This window comes from Candoia aspera, chromosome 1, assembly GCF_035149785.1.
Source record: "Candoia aspera isolate rCanAsp1 chromosome 1, rCanAsp1.hap2, whole genome shotgun sequence".
Taxonomy (NCBI): Eukaryota; Metazoa; Chordata; class Lepidosauria; order Squamata; family Boidae; genus Candoia; species Candoia aspera.
This window is the reverse complement of record NC_086153.1, coordinates 253528345-253547519: the sequence shown is the minus strand read 5'-3', so window position 1 is coordinate 253547519 and position 19175 is coordinate 253528345. Positions and strand designations below refer to the sequence as shown.

At 33.9% G+C, this 19175-nt stretch overlaps 1 protein-coding gene across 1 annotated transcript in view; it reads right to left on the bottom strand.

Moving 5' to 3' along the window:
• The window catches only part of CCDC73 (coiled-coil domain containing 73), a 61130-nt gene that overhangs the window by 11834 nt on the left and 30121 nt on the right, over positions 1-19175 (bottom strand). Inside the window, exons 6-12 of the mRNA XM_063289521.1 lie at positions 18330-18368; positions 13020-13155; positions 12713-12792; positions 8382-8507; positions 7882-7941; positions 3400-3504; positions 677-787 (exon numbers count right to left, since the gene is read on the bottom strand). Of these exons, the coding sequence (XP_063145591.1) occupies positions 677-787; positions 3400-3504; positions 7882-7941; positions 8382-8507; positions 12713-12792; positions 13020-13155; positions 18330-18368 (657 nt within the window). The remainder of the gene's footprint in view (positions 1-676; positions 788-3399; positions 3505-7881; positions 7942-8381; positions 8508-12712; positions 12793-13019; positions 13156-18329; positions 18369-19175) is intronic.

Below are 19175 nucleotides of genomic sequence, written 5' to 3'. Positions count from 1 at the left end.
CAGTTACTGTGTTTATCCTTCTCTGTGGTATATTGAAAAAAAATAGTTACTGTTTCAAATGTACTGATAGCTAGAAATATTGCTCTGTAAGAGTATCTATACAAAACAAAGTGTAATTACATCCAGTGTCATAATAAAATAAAAATATTTAAGCACCACAATAAGCCAGTTCAGAACTATTATGGAACTGTAAGTATTGCCTTTGAGGAAGTATTTCCAATTAAGGGACAATTATATAAGGGCCAGAAGGAGGAAGAAAGAAAAAATATTTGGTCTCCTCATTGTCAGAGAACACTGCTCCTGTTATCCTACTCCTCCACTTAAAAAAAAAATTTATTTAAATGGAACAGTATGAAAATGAATAAAAATAATTTTGGTACGCGAATTCAGTCCTCTAGATTAATAGTTTAGATGTATATGTGAACCACTAAGGAGAGATTTTTCAATTATTTAAAACCGAGTTTCTATTATAACTTTGAAATATCTCAAAATAATGAGATATCCAAAAATACAAGCTCTCAACGTATTATTCAGATGTCTTGATGAAGCTTATCAAGGCAAATACTATTGTATCCTTATTTTTGTCACCTTCTCCTAGACTTCTGTGTTTATTGGAACATTTTGCTGAGTACTTGGTAACCCTGTTAATACAGCAATATTTAAATAATAAACCAACCTCATTTTTCCAAGTTGCTTGTGCTTTCTCATATTCATTCAGAAGATTAAAGAACTTTTCTTCATTTTCTTTTGCATTCTCCCTTTGCAGCTCATTATCTCTTTCAAGGGTCTGCAATAAAATTAATTATCCAAAAAATAATCAATACCACATTAATGAATTTTGATGTGTTTTATGTTGCTTAGACCTTTTCTTCTAACATGCAGAAAGTGCCATAAAGATCAGTGATAATGTGCTATCACAACAATAATTTTCATAAATTAACAGGAAGGTGCTTATAGTTTAGCTAACCCAAAATAGGAGGAGGTTATGAAAAAATAGCTATAAAGGGGTATAAAAATACTTGCCATTATTCAGTTTCACTGCATAAGTTTTAATGTGCTGAAAAAGTAATATAAAGTACAAAGCTAAGAAATATGAAATGTAGCACATTCCAAAAACCAGTGTTTATGAATATAAACACTAAAAACAACATACTTTATTAAACAAAACAAATCTGAATTAGCTTTATTAATGTTGTATATAACTTAGATTAAAAGTTATTTTAAGGACTGTGAAACACAACAGCTATTCCACTGTGTGGTTTTTGTTTTTTGTTTGTTTATTCTCATTTAATTTCCCATTTAAGTTAGTCCAATGTCATGGGAAAAATGCCTAAAAGTAATACTCTGCTCTTGCCCTTGCTACTTAACATAATATAGCACCAACAATGTGCTAAGCAGTTCACTAGAAGAATTTTAAATTGTTGTACTTTTCCTGACATCTCTGAGTCATTATTAGCTTTACCGACGTAGTCATACTTTAAAGCAAACCAGTATAAATCAGCAATAAAATTATCATAGAACTTTCAGGTATTACAGAATATTCTTCCACTAACATATTTAAAAAGTGAATAAAGAGCTATAAAATGCAGGTGTATCCATTACCTATTACGTGATAAAATCTGATATTGTAAATAATATTCTATAATTCTTTAAAATTACTCCTGAAAAACGTGTATAAAAGTATCCTTTCAAAATTAATTATTTGCTTCTTTACCTTTTAATCATCATATAATGTATGGAATTTTACAGTACATAAGATTTCTGAAATATTATTAGCTTCATATATGCTCATTATAGCCAATATTTTAACTAGATGCTCCTGGAGGAAAAGTTGTGTAGAAAATACAGTATAAAGTTTCAGTATTTTCACAAGTTGTGGTTGAAAATACTTGGGTTGATGGGACATTTTGTTTAAAGAAAGCCATTGCATCCACAGTCTATGGAGGTTCTTTGGGCTGGGTGTGGATTCCCTTTTTAGAATGTATATAATACCTATAGCATTTGTGATCCATGCTTTCTTTACTACCATCCATACATTTCAAAATTTTAACTGGCTGAAGGCTCCTTCCTAATTTGGGGAGATTTATTAATAAAGCAAATGTTAACTTATTGTAACGATGAATGCAAATTGAGATCCAGTTTTCAGTGTCCTGAAATTCTTTGGACTTTTGAAAGGTCATAAGCTCTCTAATCATAGTTATAGTAGATATATAAGTAAAGAAATAACTTAGGTTCAGCATGTCTGATTTGTTATATTTTATCTAGAATATTAATTACATTTTCCAGGACTTTGCACATTACATTTAGAAATTTATATTTTAAATTATTATAGCCAAGATACTTTGCTCCTATTCTCTTGTTAACTGTAATGGTACCACATTCTGCAAGCATTAAAGCCTGATCAATTTCTAAGAAATAAGTACAAGCAGCCCTCACTTACTGACCGCAATTGGGACCAGCAATTCCGTCACTAAGCAACATGATCGTAAAGTGAAATGTCACATGAAGGCGCCCAACTTATGATGTCAGTTTGACAGTTTCTGCTGTGGTCGTTAAGTGAATCACCCATGGCCGTTAAACACGATGTCACTGCTGGCTTCCCCATTGACTTTGCTTGTTGGAAGCCGGCCGTGAAGGTCACAAACAGCAATCACATGACTGGGATGCTGTGTCCGTCATAAATGCATGCTGGTTGCCAAGCACCAGAATCACAATCACATGACCGCAGGCACACTGCAATGGCCACAACTTCAAGGACTGGTCATAAATCTCCTTTTTCAGAGCTGTTATCACTTCTAAGTCACTGAACAAGTGGTTAGTAAGCGAGGACTACCTGTACAGGGTTTTGCAATTCACTGCTTATATCCCATCTTCCAACTTTTAAAATTAGAAATCTTTATATTATTAATAATTTTATCTATCAAACTTATTGAAGAAACATCAGAATATTTATACATGTGAACTGTAAGTGTCTATTGTACATGAGGGTTTTATTGGGGGAATGAGAAAATGGTACCACATAAACTGCATAAACATGAACACAAACTAGGTAAATGTTCCATGCAAAACATATTTTTAAGCTTGAATTTCAGGAAGAGTTGTTTCAATGAACTCCTTAGTACTTCTTCAATGTGGCATAAAGTAAAAATATAATCTGCATTACTATATACTAGGGGAAATGTACAAGGGGAAATCTTAGAACAGTTTTGGAGGATATATGGTAGGCTTCAGAGGGAGAGAAAATTGGCTCCCTCCTCTTTCCACTGACAGAAGCCATTCCATCAATGGGAGGAATTCATTGTATTCTACCTGTTGTAACTTTTGCAAAGCATACTATAATTTTCATTTTAGAACTCTTCATTTTAATTGTTTAGCATGGAGGCAGAGTCAACATTTTACCTGATATGCTTCTTTTAGTTTATTCAACTCCACCTCAATTCTGGTATTTCTTTCAGTCTGTCTGCAGAGCAGTTGCTGCATATGTTGTAGAGAAGCCATAATCTCCTTGTTTAATAAAAAAAAAGGAAATGTACAGTACTTCAGATAATAGGATTACTCTGTAAAGTTCCACATGATGGAATCATTAAATGTATGTTGTGTGTGTGTGTGTGTGTATAATGCTGACATTTTAAACTGTAATATAACATTTTTAAAACATTTATTATATTTTGTGTGTGGCAGTTGTTAAATATGGGTTTATAATCTAGTCTTTAATAACAACAGGTTGCTTACCTGTAACTGGTTCTTCAAGTAGCCAGCTGTACATTCACCTGTACTGATAATGTGCCTGCATAAAGCCAATGCCTAGAGCCCTGCCCTTGGGCACGGCTCCCACTCTCCTCAATTGTCTAAAATTCTAAATTTAATGTGCAATATACAGAAAGAGTGGACTATATGAATGTATAGGTTTTTTTAATAAGAATTTTATTTAGAAAAAAGATAAAAACTACAAAAAAACACAAAAACACAAAAAACCACAAAAAGAAAACAACTAAAAAAGTGTGAAACACAAGAAAAAGAATTTTTGGAGATTACATAAAGAAGTAACTCCCAATTTTCAACAACAAGAATATACAACAATTTCCATAATTAATCCCTTACTCTATATCAAGCCAAGATCACATTATTTCTATAAATCATACCATTAGAACCTTGTAAAAATCACTAAATAAATTGCTCCTACCCCTTATATTTTAAAAAAGAAGAAATATATAAACCTCTAAATGAACTTCCCTCCCTGCAAAAACAGCATTTAATTATTTCTTTCCTACCACTATTCTAGATATTTCTGTCCACTATAGTAAAAATCAAATTATAAAAACATGTAAGTTGTCTACTTTTATAATTAATAATACTACAATAATCTTAACCCTATTAAGCCTAAAACTAAGCAATTATTATTATACCTCATAAATCTTAAAAATCAAGCAAACCTTAAAAATAATCCAATAAATCTGAATCTGAATCATTAAGGAAAAATGAAATCATACAAGCCTCAATACAGTATCAATCCCAGTAAACATTCTTAACTCTTTACCCCACTTCAGAATATACCAGAACATTTACATATCACCCTAGGCATTTTTCTTAGAAAAATTCAACAGTCCAACTGCCCCCCTTAAAAACTCAAGACTTCTCAGCAAAAAACATCCCACAGAACAGATCCTCTTCTTTCCCATAACATTCCCTCAGAAAAACAACTCCCTTTGTAATTTGCAGCTCAGACTGTCACTTTAACCCCTTCAGCACCAGAATGGAATCTTCACCTGGCGTTGCTTCAATCTCACTTTCAATAGAAACATTTCCATCCTTGCGAAGATCTTCATCTTCTTCCATAACGCCCTCAGCCAGATGACACACTTTAGAAATATATAAATGTATCTTCCCCAATGTCCCAAATATTCTGCAAAACAGCCTGACAGAAATCCGAAAAGATCTCTTAAAAGGTCTGCTTAAGCTCACAACAGAACTCTGAAAAAGTCTCCTTGAACTCCTCCATGTTTCAGGCAGTAGATTATGGTGCCCCCTGGATACTTGACTAGTGCAGATAGGAGTTAATTGGTTAATAAAAGGTTTCCAAATGAAATTGACACAAGAAAAAGTGTGCTAACAAGCTAACAAGCAACTCCCAAAGAAAAATGAAAACAGAAAGCTGAAGATTCAAAACGGCAGGTTCAACGTGTAGGAAAATAGTAAATCCTTCAAATTCAATACAAAAATAATAATAGGCAATTATTTATTCTTCATTCTCTTTAGTATTTAAACAGGAAAAAAAACCAAAACTTTAAAAGATTTTTAAAAATTTTAATCTGGAAATAACTATAGGCACCAAGAGAGTCCACTTCTTGCTGTACAAAGCCTTTTTTGGGGTACATAAACTTAAATATATATATATAAATTGGGTGATTTAGAAATGGGGTGGCTCAACCTAGTGTCCCTTTAAGGCTACAGTGCGGGTTGGAAATGGTGATGTCCCAACCTCCCAGCGGCTCTAACCAGATTGTCGCGAATGCTGTTTTGTGATTCTCTGGCTACAAGATGCTGTTCCTGAGGACAAATGGGATAATTCCGAGCTTCTTCTTTATTCATGAAAATTCTCTGGGCTTCAGGTAAAAGCCTTCCTGAGCCCAAAAAAGCACCGCATTGACAGTTCTGTCTGCGGAGCTCGCGGACACAGCTGTTCAGTTGGCCATGTTCCCCGCCAGAAGCCTGACTATATGAATGTATAGGTGACCAAAGACCCACAATTACAGATAAGCGAATTGTTCTTCTTCATCATGGTCGCTGTATATCACACATATAGGTAATTAGTAAGTTTATCTAAAAGATGAAATAAGTGTTTTTGTTATGTCAACATAGAGAAAAGTTCATTGAAAGGATGCACTGCCTGGGCTCAAATGTTGATGATATGATACCTGAGAAAGTTAGACAGTTAAGACTGTTTTGCTGCTTTACTCAAGTATGGCAAAAAACAATACCATGGAGAGAAATGGTAGAAATAGCACTTCTGGTGCATTGTGTTCTTATGGGCAACAGTGCAGATTCATAAGATAATGCAATGATAGTTTGGGTCCAGTATGAAAAACACTGCAGCAAAATCTTCTTCAGTCTTAAATAACAAAGAAAATATCTTTGGGATTGACAGAAGGAAGCAGTGTGGTGAACATAGAAAGCCAGAGTGCCTACTGAATGTCCAACATTTGCAGACAAGGTTCAAGCTTGGTAGCCAAAAGGGAAAATAATGACAGGCTGGTTAATACAAAAAACCAAAATCATTCTGGCAAGAGATCAGATATAAATAGACAATAATCCTTGTGAAACTGTTGGTATGAAGGATCTGTTCACACGGCACAAAGCTTTTCAGAATAAATTGCAACAAGGAGTGCTGCCTTCAAAGTGAGGTGTAGGAAGTCCATTGTGGCCATAGATTCAAATGTTCAGAGATGAAAGACATAAGAACTATGGAGATGCTCCAAGTAAGGATTTGATTCCAAACAGGGCAAAAGAGACAATAGAAAACCCAAAAGACCAGAACACCTCCCCACCAGCAATCAATACCCATATATGCAAAGATTAACACTAGGATTAACACCAGATGAACAATCAAACAGTACATTATACCTTAATCAAGGAACTATTAACTCAGTCAATCAATCAAGCAGCAAACAACAGCCCAATCAAGGAACTCCCAAGGAGAAAACAACAGCTCCACCAACACAAGCTGGACAAACTACGGTTATACTGTATAAACAGAGAGCAAGGCCCATTCCCTTTTCTCACTGAAGATGTTGCCTAGTCTGGCAATGAAACATCTGCAAGTAAACAACAAGGTTCATAGAGCACCAAGGACTCCACAGGGCAATACGTATTGAGAATACTTTTTACAGTGTTTGTAATTAGAAGTGAAAAAAACCCTAAACCATTAAAATATGTTATGCCCTGCTGAAATCTCAGCAGCTAAACTTTGAGGAGGCAACAGCAAGGCTCTGAGTTTTAAGTGAAAAAAGGAAAGGAAGGAACTACAAGGAACATATAACTGAATAAAAATTGTTTGATTTAGTGAAAAGTGAGGAACATTTCTATTAAACATTCAACAGCATCTAGAAGAATTCTTTCATACAGCCTCTAGAATCACCAAAATCAGCTCTAAGAAAGACTAGCAAAGGACCCATACTATAAGATGAAAAGTCAGCAGACTGAAGTAGTAAATCCATTTCTTTCCCTAGAAAGCAAGTGATTCCCAGAAAGGAGAGTGAGAAAGGTGCTCAGAAAGGGTATGTGCAGAACTGAAAACCATAATTATTTGAGTCACCGTGGTATTGGGATAGAGGAAGTGTGTGACCAAACCTGTGTTGATGCAGGGAGACAGTTTGTGACCCAATCAAGAAGATCAAGGGAACAGCTTACAGCAATGATTAATTCATGCTTAGAGAAAAATATCTGTCCTAACAGGCAGGAACCGCGCTGAGACAAGGAAGAAGTCTCTAGTGTTTTATTACTGCTACATTAGATAGAAAATCCTAACAAACTGAAGAAGCGTGAGAAAACCCATACAGATAAACCCCAAAAGTCAAGGCAGGTCTGTTCTGTGTCTCTTTGAATGACTGCTCAATTCCTCGCTACTACGCATGCGTTTCCCCCCTGGATAGGAGCCCCCTCCCGCTCACCATCAGTGCTCATGACAATATCAAATACACACATACACACACATACACACACACACTTATCTATATATAGACAAACACACCCACATAGGGGACACATGTCTCCTTCCTGTTCTACCAGAAGGAGAGGAAATAATTCAATTCTTGTGACAATTAATTCCACCATATGGGTCCCACTATAAAGAAAGCAGAACTGATCATTGATGTCAAACATAACCTGTTTCTCTTCTTTAAGTCTTGCAATTTCTTCAGTGATTTTTCCATTTAAATCTACCTGCTATAAATAAAATAAACACATTGGAATCAATTCCGCTGGTCCTTTCAGTTATTTTTTTTTTAATTCAAATTTAATTACCGCCCATCTCCCCCAAAAGAGGGACTTCAGTTAATGCTGTTATACTATAAGCATGGCTCCTCATATCTAAAAGAGGAGCCAAAAGGTGGTCCAACAATAGGAAACAATGTAAGGGGAATCTAATGCCATTATTATACATCCATGTTTACTACTCAATAGTATGTTAATTATAATACACAATAAAATGTAACATGAACTTAAAATCTTACACTATATAGGAGCTATTAAGCAAAATTATTTAACATTCAGTCAGCCAGTCACAAATACATTAATTATAGCTTCCTAGTAATATACTGTAATAAAGACACCCTCTAAAAATAATAACTTCTTTTTCTAAATTAATAAGAAATATTAGCAAATACCACTGAATTTTTTTGCCGTAGTATTTGTAGCTCCTGTTCCTTTGCTTTTAGACTGAGATCTTCTCCCACTTTATACTGACAAGTGACCTTGGACTTTATCACATCTGATGTAACTTTCTTCAGTTCCTTAATAAATATTAAGTAAAAATTCATGCAATGCAAATAGCTTAAAAAACATAGTACTTCAGTTAATGCCTTTCTAAAATGACCAGCAGCAAGGTGGATCAACTCAATTACAGCAATGATGGGTGCACCATTGGAAAACCTGAAGAACCAGGTTAGGGGCAGATCGTCATGGAGAAAGTCTATAGAAACGATCTATAGGGTTGTTAAAATTCAACACTGACTTGATAGCTCACAATCAATCAAACAAAAAGACCAAGCACATTATTGGCATTAACAGAAGTTTGAAGAGCTAGTTTGATCTATTGGTTAAGGCACCAAACTAGGAATGGGGACAGCTGGGTTTTAATCATGCTTTAGGCACAGAAGCCAATTGGGTAACTTTGGGCTAGTTACCCTCTCTCAGCTCTAGGAAGAAGGCAATGGTAAACCACTTTTGAAAAACCTTGCCAAGAAAACTGAATAGACTTGTCCATGTAGCTGAGAGCCAGTATGGTATAGTGGTTAAAAGCACAAAACTAGAAGCTGGGAGACCAGGAATTCTAGTCCTCCTTAGGCATGAAGCTAGCTGGGTGACCTTGGGCCAGTCACCCTCTCTCAGCTCTAGGAAGAAGGCAATGGCAAACTACTTCTGAAAAACCTTGCCAAGAAAACTTCAGGGACTTGTCCAGGCAGTTGCCAGGAGACAAGACTGACCTGAAGGAGGAGATGATGATGATGATGATGATGATGATGATGATGATGATGATGATGATAATAGAAGAAACAATGACATCATTTCAGGAGTTATATTCACGATTAAATATATACTTTCTATATTCACCCATATGTTCTGTACATTGTTTTAGATGTGCATAAATAGAATAAGTATTACATCACCACTGTTCTTTTTCTGTTTGAATACTACTAGAAAAAGGTAAACTTGTCTTTATACTGTATTGCCATATTACTAAAAGTTCTATCAGGACCTCCTGATCCAAATGAAGCAAATCAATTGAAGAAGAAAAAAGATCAACACTCTAATGATTTAGCTCACATTGAGATTTTTAATGATGAAAAATGGAATATAAATTGTATTAATAATCCATATAAATAATTGTTGACCTCATAAGGATTAAAGATGCCTAGTTTAATTTATCTGAAATACTTATAAAGATTTTATTTTTAAAATGTTAAAATGCATTAAAATACAGTATTCTTTGCAGTTCCTTTTACATTATTCCTTCCTTTTTCTACCTAGTTTATTCACAGCAGCTAATGCAGCAAATAAACAGTACATGCTCTGAACTTATTAAATTATAAAGTATAGATCCTAGAGTCATAAATATTGCATCTTTCCCATACCTCTTCCTTTTTTTGTATGGGATAGCCTGTTTAATATCTCTCTCTCCTTGAGTGCTCTGACGTTTACTTAGACAAATAGCAAAGGTTATGAATGCTGTTTGTAGATAGTATCAAGAATTCTTCATAATGGCATAGCACTGAAGCAAATATTCAAATGGTAGTAGCTTTATCTAGGAGGAACTAAGTTTGGTCTGTTTAACTTTTCTTCATAAAAATGGAATTCCCCTTATCACAGTCCAACAGTTTAAATGTTCTGGACAAAATCATATAACAGTGGAAAATAGAAATAAAGATTATTCAAATTGTTGAACTTTATGAATACCAGGTCGTATAAATACAGCTACTTTTTTGATGAAAATTTATTTCAGTCATGGTTCAACAGAAGGTGATGCTACAAAGGGAAACTACTTCTAACCTGTGGTTCTCCTCCACTGTCTTGCTGAATTTTACACAATAAAGCCAGAATAAATAAAAAATGCCAGGGACCCAATTTAAAACAGTGGAGTCAAAATAGCAAGCATGATATTCCTTCTGCTTGCTCTTACTTAATACAGCATTGCCAAAAAGCTTGACTTGCTGACGTGACATTTCCTTTTCCTGTTTAGAAGAAATGTGTAAGGTTTTTGTGTTGGCATATCACCCCTTTGCCTCTAAAGTGATAGCTCTTGGTATGGCATCTTCTACTCTCAGAAGGTGATAAGCCTCTCCCCGTTAACTAACAAGCAGGAAGAGAGAACTGAATGCTAAATCAAATATCTTTGGAAAATCTAGTGGAAACTAAGCTTCTAATCAACAAACCTACTTGTCTCAGAAGTTTATATCATGGGGATTCCAAATTTATTTGTCTATGCCTTTGGACTCAAGATAATAGATGGAATTCATAGTATGCCATAATTTAAAACAGTTGGGAGCTAATAATATTATTAAATGACTTAAAATACATAAACATATTAATATTATCTTCTTTCATTATAGTTATTTTCTTTTAACCATAAAATGCAGCTAATTTCTGAAGGGTTTTTAAAAGGCACTATTCTAAAATGAACTTTGAGAAGCTGCATGTTGTGTTAAAAATTCAAAATAATAATAAATACAAGAAGAATACTAACAAATAAATTGTAAAGTATTTATATTATAACTCTGTTCCTATCAACACCTCTCTCCATTACAAAAGGATGAACTAAAGAACACAGAAACATCCATCTTCTCTAATTCTAGCATGGGTATTTAGTGTACTTCCTGGAAAACTCAAGTCTTTCTGGATTTTGGCTTTCCCATTTTAAAAGACATTATATATAGTGCACTATACAAAAAAATCTTAAATATGTTATTTATATGAAACTGAGGTACATAATTTGTTCTGTGTCTTTCTGTATCACGTTCCTGTATCACGTTCCTTGTTCCCCTTCAGCAGCATTTGTGGTGGGAGGCACATCAACCATCTTTTGACCCTTCCATTTTGGATGCCATTGGCTACACTACAAAAAGTAATGGGTAGAGCCAAGACAAAAACTAAACCTGACTAAATTTCAGTTACATTTGATCGTAATGAAAATTAAGTAGAATTAATATGTTCTCTACACATATATTTAAACATTTTCCACTTCAGGTATTTTAAACATTTTAATTGATAACAACTTTTAAAGGCTTCTGAGGACATTACCCAAGGCTTTCAGGGCTGCATGAAGTTCTGAGGCCACAAATTATGTATACCACTGATAAAAAGTAAGGTAAGTTTTTTTAATTTATGTATCAAATTTATAGGTTACCATATCTTCAAGACTCACCATGGCATACAACATAAGAAAATGAATATATTCTAATATATAGCAAAATATTAAAAGTGTGATAGTCAACAATAACAATAATTATAATTAATTGGCAGAAACACAATGCTGCCATCAAATCTTATGCTCTGGTAGGAGCATTCAAATGATAGTATATTCTACTCTAAGATCTAAGACAAAAAAAAATAAGTGAGGGTAGCTATTTGTTTCTAGGTGCCAAGGAAAAGGAGATTAATTATTTAGATCAGAAAAAGAGATGATTTGAATTTCTCACTGGGTTGGAGACTTGGCAGGGATCTGGAGATACTAAGGATCTTTCAGATTTTCAGCCTTCCCAATCTATCCCAAGCTCAATACCCAAGATACCTGAGTTTTCTGAGGCTAGCTTTTCCTGATTTTTTAAACAGACAGCCTTAAAAGATTGGCAGAGAAGGGAGAAAGGGCATATGATGTTGGATTCCTCTGAGAAGCTCAAAAGCTTGCTTTTGAAAGGGAAAATTGAACAATCCAATAGCACCAGGTTTGCCGGCCTAGGGACATAAAATTGTATCCCAAGTGCTTTTTGACAGCTCCTTTTATCTTTCTCTATCCCTCTCTTCTCCACCAGCATTTCTTGTCCCCCTTCCAGGAACTAGAAGCCCAACAGGAAATTTGGAATGTTCTTCACATATTGCAAGAATTCCTATTTCTATACATGTATGAAGAATAATGTCATAGATAGAAATATGGAACTCACTTCTATTTATTTTAATGATAGCATACCACAAGTTTCTAGTTCAGGAAAATCTCAGCCAAGTATTTCTCCAGTTGTAATACTATTCCCCATATATGACAAATCAATTCTGTTTAGTAGTACACTGGATAGCATCAGAGACAGAAAAAAAGGAGGCACTGCCTTTCTAGGGATTATACAACAAGTGATTTGGCAGACAAATCTTGATAACCTGCAACAAATTATTGAAGATGATTACTTTAATAGGGTTCCCATATGTTCAGATTGTAGGCCAACCTGTGTTTGGATGCCTTAAACTGAACTGGAATAAGTACTGAAATAAATGAAATGCACTTCATACCTACCTTTTTTAGGTTATTTATCTCAGACTCTTGTCTTGTATTAACTGCTGACAAGTTCTTATTGAGTTGAATTGCTTCCACAACTTACAGAAGAAATGGGGTAGGAAATAAAAAAATGAATATTAAAATATAATCTTCATCATGTTACTTCACATATTCCACAGAGTGAGTCATTCTGGAGAATGTGTTTGTAGCGATTTTTTCTTACAGGAAAGGTAAAATCTCTTTTTGAAGTCAGGAGCATTCTCCTTTAGTATCGTTACTAACTTGTATTTTATTAAATTATGTCCAGAATTTATTACAAATTTACCATTTTTCTCTAATTTCCCATGAGCACCTTTTATTATTTCAAATTGATGCATTATAACTGCATGGCATTTTTCAAATTCATTCAGTCTTTTCTGATAATCCTCCTTTGCTGAATTGTGCAACTGCATCTTGTGTTCCTGCAAAAACAAAGCAAAATTCTTTGAAATAGTGTATGAGGTAATGTCCATAAAGCAGTAATTCTAAATCCAGTTACTCTAGAGTTAGCCTTATTTAAAAAGTAGGCTTTCTTTCAAATAAACATGCATTTATCTGTAATAACCCAGAGTCATTAGGAGTCAGGCTGCATATAAATTAATAATAATAATAATAATAATAATAAGCTGATATCCTCCAGCATCATCTTTTGAAATTTCTCAGTGACTCTGAAAAAACACTGTAGAACAATATCTTCTCTACTTTCATTCTACTCCCTTAATCAAAAGTGATACAATTGTTCATGATATTAAAAGTCACAGAGAGATGCAGATAATTGGCAAGAACACACTCCATGACCCTCTCTCCCAGACATAATAATCAACCAGGGCAATAAGCAGATTCAAACATAAATTTGATACCACAGAAATAGATTTACTAAATCATTCCAGTGTACTAACAGTATTAGATGTTTTGGGCAGCCAGCCAGAAGAATGTAAAAGCAGTAACATTCTGCTATTTTCTATTCTTCAACATTTAACATTACATTCAGAGTTCTATTGGTGCACCCATAAATCTAAGACATACTGTCATTCAATTTTCCTGATATCTCTTACATTTTTATGACAACTCTGATTCTTTTTCATGTTAGTTAAGACTAGTGAATCTGTACCTTAAATTGATCTTATATTCTGGCACTATGTCTTCCAGGTCAAATCTTACTAGTACATCTAGTCTCTTCAATTTTCTATGTTTAAGATATTTCATACCAATAATTCATGGTTTGTCAATAGACTGCATTTAGAGGTATCCTAGTTTATTGGATTATACTTCTCCATCTTTTCTTTCCCATTATGTACATAATTTGATTTTGATGTTGTGATATTCATGTATAATATATATTACTTTGTTACTTGAAGCAGGTGCTAGAAATAAACACTGTTAAACCTACAGTATCTCCTGCATCACTGTGTTTACCCAGTCCAAGAATTACTGTTGTTCCACATTTCCGCCTCCATGTTCCCTACACTGCATTCTCCAACTTTCTACACCTATAAACCTGTTAACCACTACAAGCAATAGATGTAGACATAGGTAGCAAAGGAACTCTGCACTTTTATCTCCTTTCTTTTTCTAAGGCTTCACTTTATATATCTCTATAGGATATGCCTCCTATTGGTTAGACCAATATTCTAAACACTTTCATCACTTCTTTCCTTTCTCAGTTCAGTTCTCTTTCTCTTCTGAATCCAGCCTGAGCATTCCAGGTTCTTATGGGACTTCCTTTCTCTTTCCATAATGGAGGAAAGCATGCTATACAGGCTCTTAGCTGTAGACAGCCTTAAATAACTTAGGCTTTCCTCTCATGTCATTTTTAAAATACATTCTCTCCTCTGTATAAAGCTAACTGCTATCCAACACACTATATTCCAATCACCAGTTAGTGGTATTCTGTCCTTTCTAAATGCATATTTAACATATTTTGTCATTTGCCATGGAATTCCTCATTGTCTGTTGTGAGAATCCCATACTCTTGATTTATCATCATAAAATGAGTTGCTGAATACACACAGGGTAGATTATGTATTCCACTTCCTGAGAATACTTCACAGGTCAAATGTTATTTCTGGAATTAGGTTTTATTAATATATTCAATTAATTATTCAATAAAGATATGGTCAAAACGACCGCAAAAATATTTCCTTGCATACTGTATATTGTTCTTTTATTTCCCTGGCTCTCAGCTACTCCTGCTTATCGTTTGTTCTTGTGCTTAATATAGCAGTTCCTGTCCTAGGCACAACACAATAAGGAATAGGCATGGCTGGAATGCTGCATCCAGTTCCATGTGCTCTAGAATATTGTCTGCAAGAGACAGAGTAATAATTTGTATTAGCTCAGTGCGGATTTTTAAATGTATTACCCTATGGAACAGGCTTGATGCTTTCTAAATATGAAGGTTGTAGTATTAAAATTATATATTTTTTCTCCTTTACATTAAATGTAAATTTAATTAAATTTACATTTAAGGATTAATTTTATATAAAACTATATAAAATTACATTAAGGATTAAAAAAATAAGGATTAATACCAGAGTAGTTCTCCAGCAAATTCAATTGCCATCTGTTTTGCAGTGAAGAAGTTATTTGATTGCTTTCCACATTATATTTTAACTGATATTATATACAGTATCTGAAATTGGATGAAATGTTCATGGTAGCCATTTTTGGGATTAGGCTGGCCATAGTTGAGAAGAATAAATTCAGATTTTTTTTCACTATCATTAATAATTTTTTGGAATTCCAATAAAAAGTGGACTAATCTCTCTATACTTTAATAAGTAATTGTGATAAAAAATTATATATAGCATTGCTAAGAAAACTGGAAAAAATATCCAGAAATATAACATAGTTCTTATGTAAAGAAAGCCTTCATTTGTGAAATGGGTTATTTTGCTCTCCTTATCCCTGTTCTATTTAGGGCTTTTTTTCTTTTGTTATTCACCTTGCTCTTCTTTTCCTTTTTTCTTTTCTTTTCTTTCTTTTTTTTTACAAATACACATAATACATATATCCCTAGGCAAAAACAACAACAAAAACAACAACACAACCTGAAAAAAAATAGTTAAGCATGATGTATAAAAACATTTAAAGTTTTAGTTTTCTGGTCAATTGCACCAAAACAAGCTAGATTATTAATGTGGCATAAAGAGTGGGCAGCTATTATTTCCAAAAAAGTACCCTACCTTTCCAGGTCACACAAAGGCTAAGAACATGTTTACCACTGCTTCTGGGAGAGAAAATTAGAAAAGAATATTGAACTCTAAGGAAGTGTTGTGATATATTAATGTGACATCCTTCCTCTAAAGTTCTGTTACTTTACTGAATGTTTTCAGTAAATGATTTGTAATGTAATGTTTTGCTGTACTCTGTAATGTGTTACAGTATTGAAATGTTTAATATCTCCACAACTTGAAAAGGAAGTGAGGCTTGTTAACTATCTCTTGCACATGGTTTTAGCCTTAAATTGCGTCTCTCAGTCAGTTTTCCATATCTCCTCAAAGGTTTTGAATTAACAATTCAGTCTTCCATTCCACCTCAAAGGATTCTGAAAATAGGTTAGGGTTCTTTGGGCAAAAGTGCCTGAACTTGGTCTTCTGTTCTCCTCTGAAAACTGATGAGTGACCCATTCTTCAGCCCAGGGATTGTCAACCTTTTTGAATTTAAAGGATGCACATGTTATTTTCTCTATTTTTAATTGCCTTAAGATCAAATGGAACAGGGCAGTAGCACTGATTTCTGTGGAGGAGATTGGATATTTTACCCTTTTCCCCACTTTTTCTGGCATTTGGATTTTTAAAAAATGCTGCATTTTCCTTGACTTCCTATAGGTTTTCATTGGAAGATTGCATTGTCATTATGCAATAATTTGCCATAGAATTTCAGTGGTACAATATTGAGACACCCTTTGTGGTATAAGAAGACACAAGGCTGAGAAGCCACATGCTGCTCATGGACCACAGCTTGCTCCTTGAGTAGCTGTGTTATTTCTCTTCTAAAGGTTTCTTTTCTCTGCCAGTGCTTTCCAAGGGAGCTTCAAGCATTGAACTAGACAATTGTGCAACTGAATACAAACTTGCCATTGAAATAGACAGAGGAATCCTTCAATACCATTTTTCTTTTAAGTGCAACAGTAGTAGTAAATGGCATCCAGACAAAAATAGGGAGTATACTCATTGGAAAAATGAGAATTACAGGATGAAGACCTGGATCACAATCTATGATCCTTTTCCCTTATGTCTCTTGGTGAAGGTCTTAGCTCTATTTTTGTGAGAAAAGCAAAAACTAGACTTGCTCAGTAACAGTTGTACATGCCAAAGGGCTGCTTTATGCTTTACCGAACACCTGACTGTATCAGAATGCTGTCCTGCCAACAGGTTTGCTTTCCATGGCTATTCAAACAGCATGGTGAAAATTCTCTTCACCTCTAAAGTATGATTTCAGATCATTGCTAACCAAAGCACTTGTATGATTCTGAATTTATCTGTAAATACCAGAATTTATCATCTTTACTCTAACATATTAAGAAATTACCAAATAACTTCCAAATCTACTATATCTGATACATTAAAATTAGAGGTAAAATAAAGTGTCTTCTGTAAAATTAAGAATTTAAATGTGTTACCATATCTTTGTGTGTAGGTATGTGTGTAATAGAACACAACTTAAATAATCTAACTTAAAAGTGAAATAGGACGAACACATTTTACATTGCCTTTGATCTTTAACTTGTAGCCTTATCTCTCAGGTCAAAGGACACATTATTCAATTTCACCATATTTTGTGTAAAATCACTGTAGCGTTGAAGATGACTTTCTGTACAAATGTCATGGTACTTAAGGCTAAACTGGACTCTAGTTTTGAGCTTCTTAATTAAAATAACAGTTTATAATGGTCTGACAATATTATCTTTGTTCTTTCCAGTTGAGCAGCAGCAGAATTTTCACAGCTTTTAGTCAATCAAGCTTAGCAGTGTTTCCAACAGCTCTCTTTAAATTGAAACATGGTTCAGAGTGAACTGGCACTCCAGGACTCTTATTTTTCTGTATAATAGTGAAAGAAAGCACTACAGTACTTTATATTCCTTTTTTAATCAAAATTCAAATAAAATGAAAGTCTCCTTTGCATATTTTCATTATAAATACTAGCTTGCAAATAGAAAACAAGATTCATCAGGACATGTAGCTTTAATTCTACTTTTGCTAATAAAAATATGTTATTTTACAAAGAAAGTTGGCAAATGAAAATGTACAAATGAGAATGCCCAGGTTTCACAAGAACAAAAAGCAAATGCTAAGATTTTTGGATGAATAATTTTAGAAATATTAGCATTCAGTAAAAAGCTACTTGAGTTGCCTACCAACCAATGTCTGTGACGTATCCATAATCTAAAAGTTGCCTGAGTTATTAATTAGAATTACTTCACATAAAATGCAAAGTGGCATAAAGTTCAGCTTTTTCTTTCATGACCAGAGGAAGAGTTGTGCTTGTAAAAAAAATGCCAATCCATGAGCATAATGATCTTATGTGAACAGAACTTCCATTCATTGAACAAGAGATTAGGATTCCATTTTTTTTCCTTAGAGTACTATCTTACCATTTCATTAAGCTTCTTTTGTAAAGTGTATTTTGAAATCTGTTATAATAAAAACAAATAATTTTTATCAATATTGTAGTCTACATAGTTATCTTAATGCATTTAATATCAGTTAACAATTATCTGCCATTATACTACTTTAAGGAAATTATTAGAAATTAAATCTTTTAAAACTTTTTTTGAGTACTACAGCTGATCCGTTTTCAAGCTATTATGCAAAACCAAGTCTTCTCTTTTGTGATTAAAAAAAGAAATAAAGAATCAGTGACAAAACAAGTCTATCATAAATACAGCACTCAAGGCAGAGAGGATTTTCAGAGGTTTAAAAAGTCTTTTTTTCCTCCTTCCACACTTTATGCATATTGATGAAATAAGAATAATAATTTATAAAACATTTTTTAAAATGTCAGTCATGAAAATTGCATTCAAGAATCTTATGATTTATCTCTGCATTAACTTTCTTGATTGGAAAAAAAGTCTGCTTGAATGTTTTCAGTTGTATAACATTGAAGTACTAGGTCAATTTGTGGCAGTGCAGATACTGCTTCATTCAAATTTCTGTGAGTCCCAGCCAGCATGGCAACAACACAGATTATAATATTTGTAATCTAACTACACCTGGACTTTCAGAAAAGCTTCCGCCAATCTTACCAAGACCCCTGAGCAAACTCAGCAGCCATAGGGTAAGAGAACAAATGCTTTCATGGATTAATATCTGGCTAAACAGCAAATAATGACTAAGAATGAATAGACAATTTTTGACTTGCAGAATTTTCAAAACAGGGTCCCTCCAGGACCAGAATTGCAACTAGTAATTGTTAACTTATCTATAAACAGTCTGGAGAA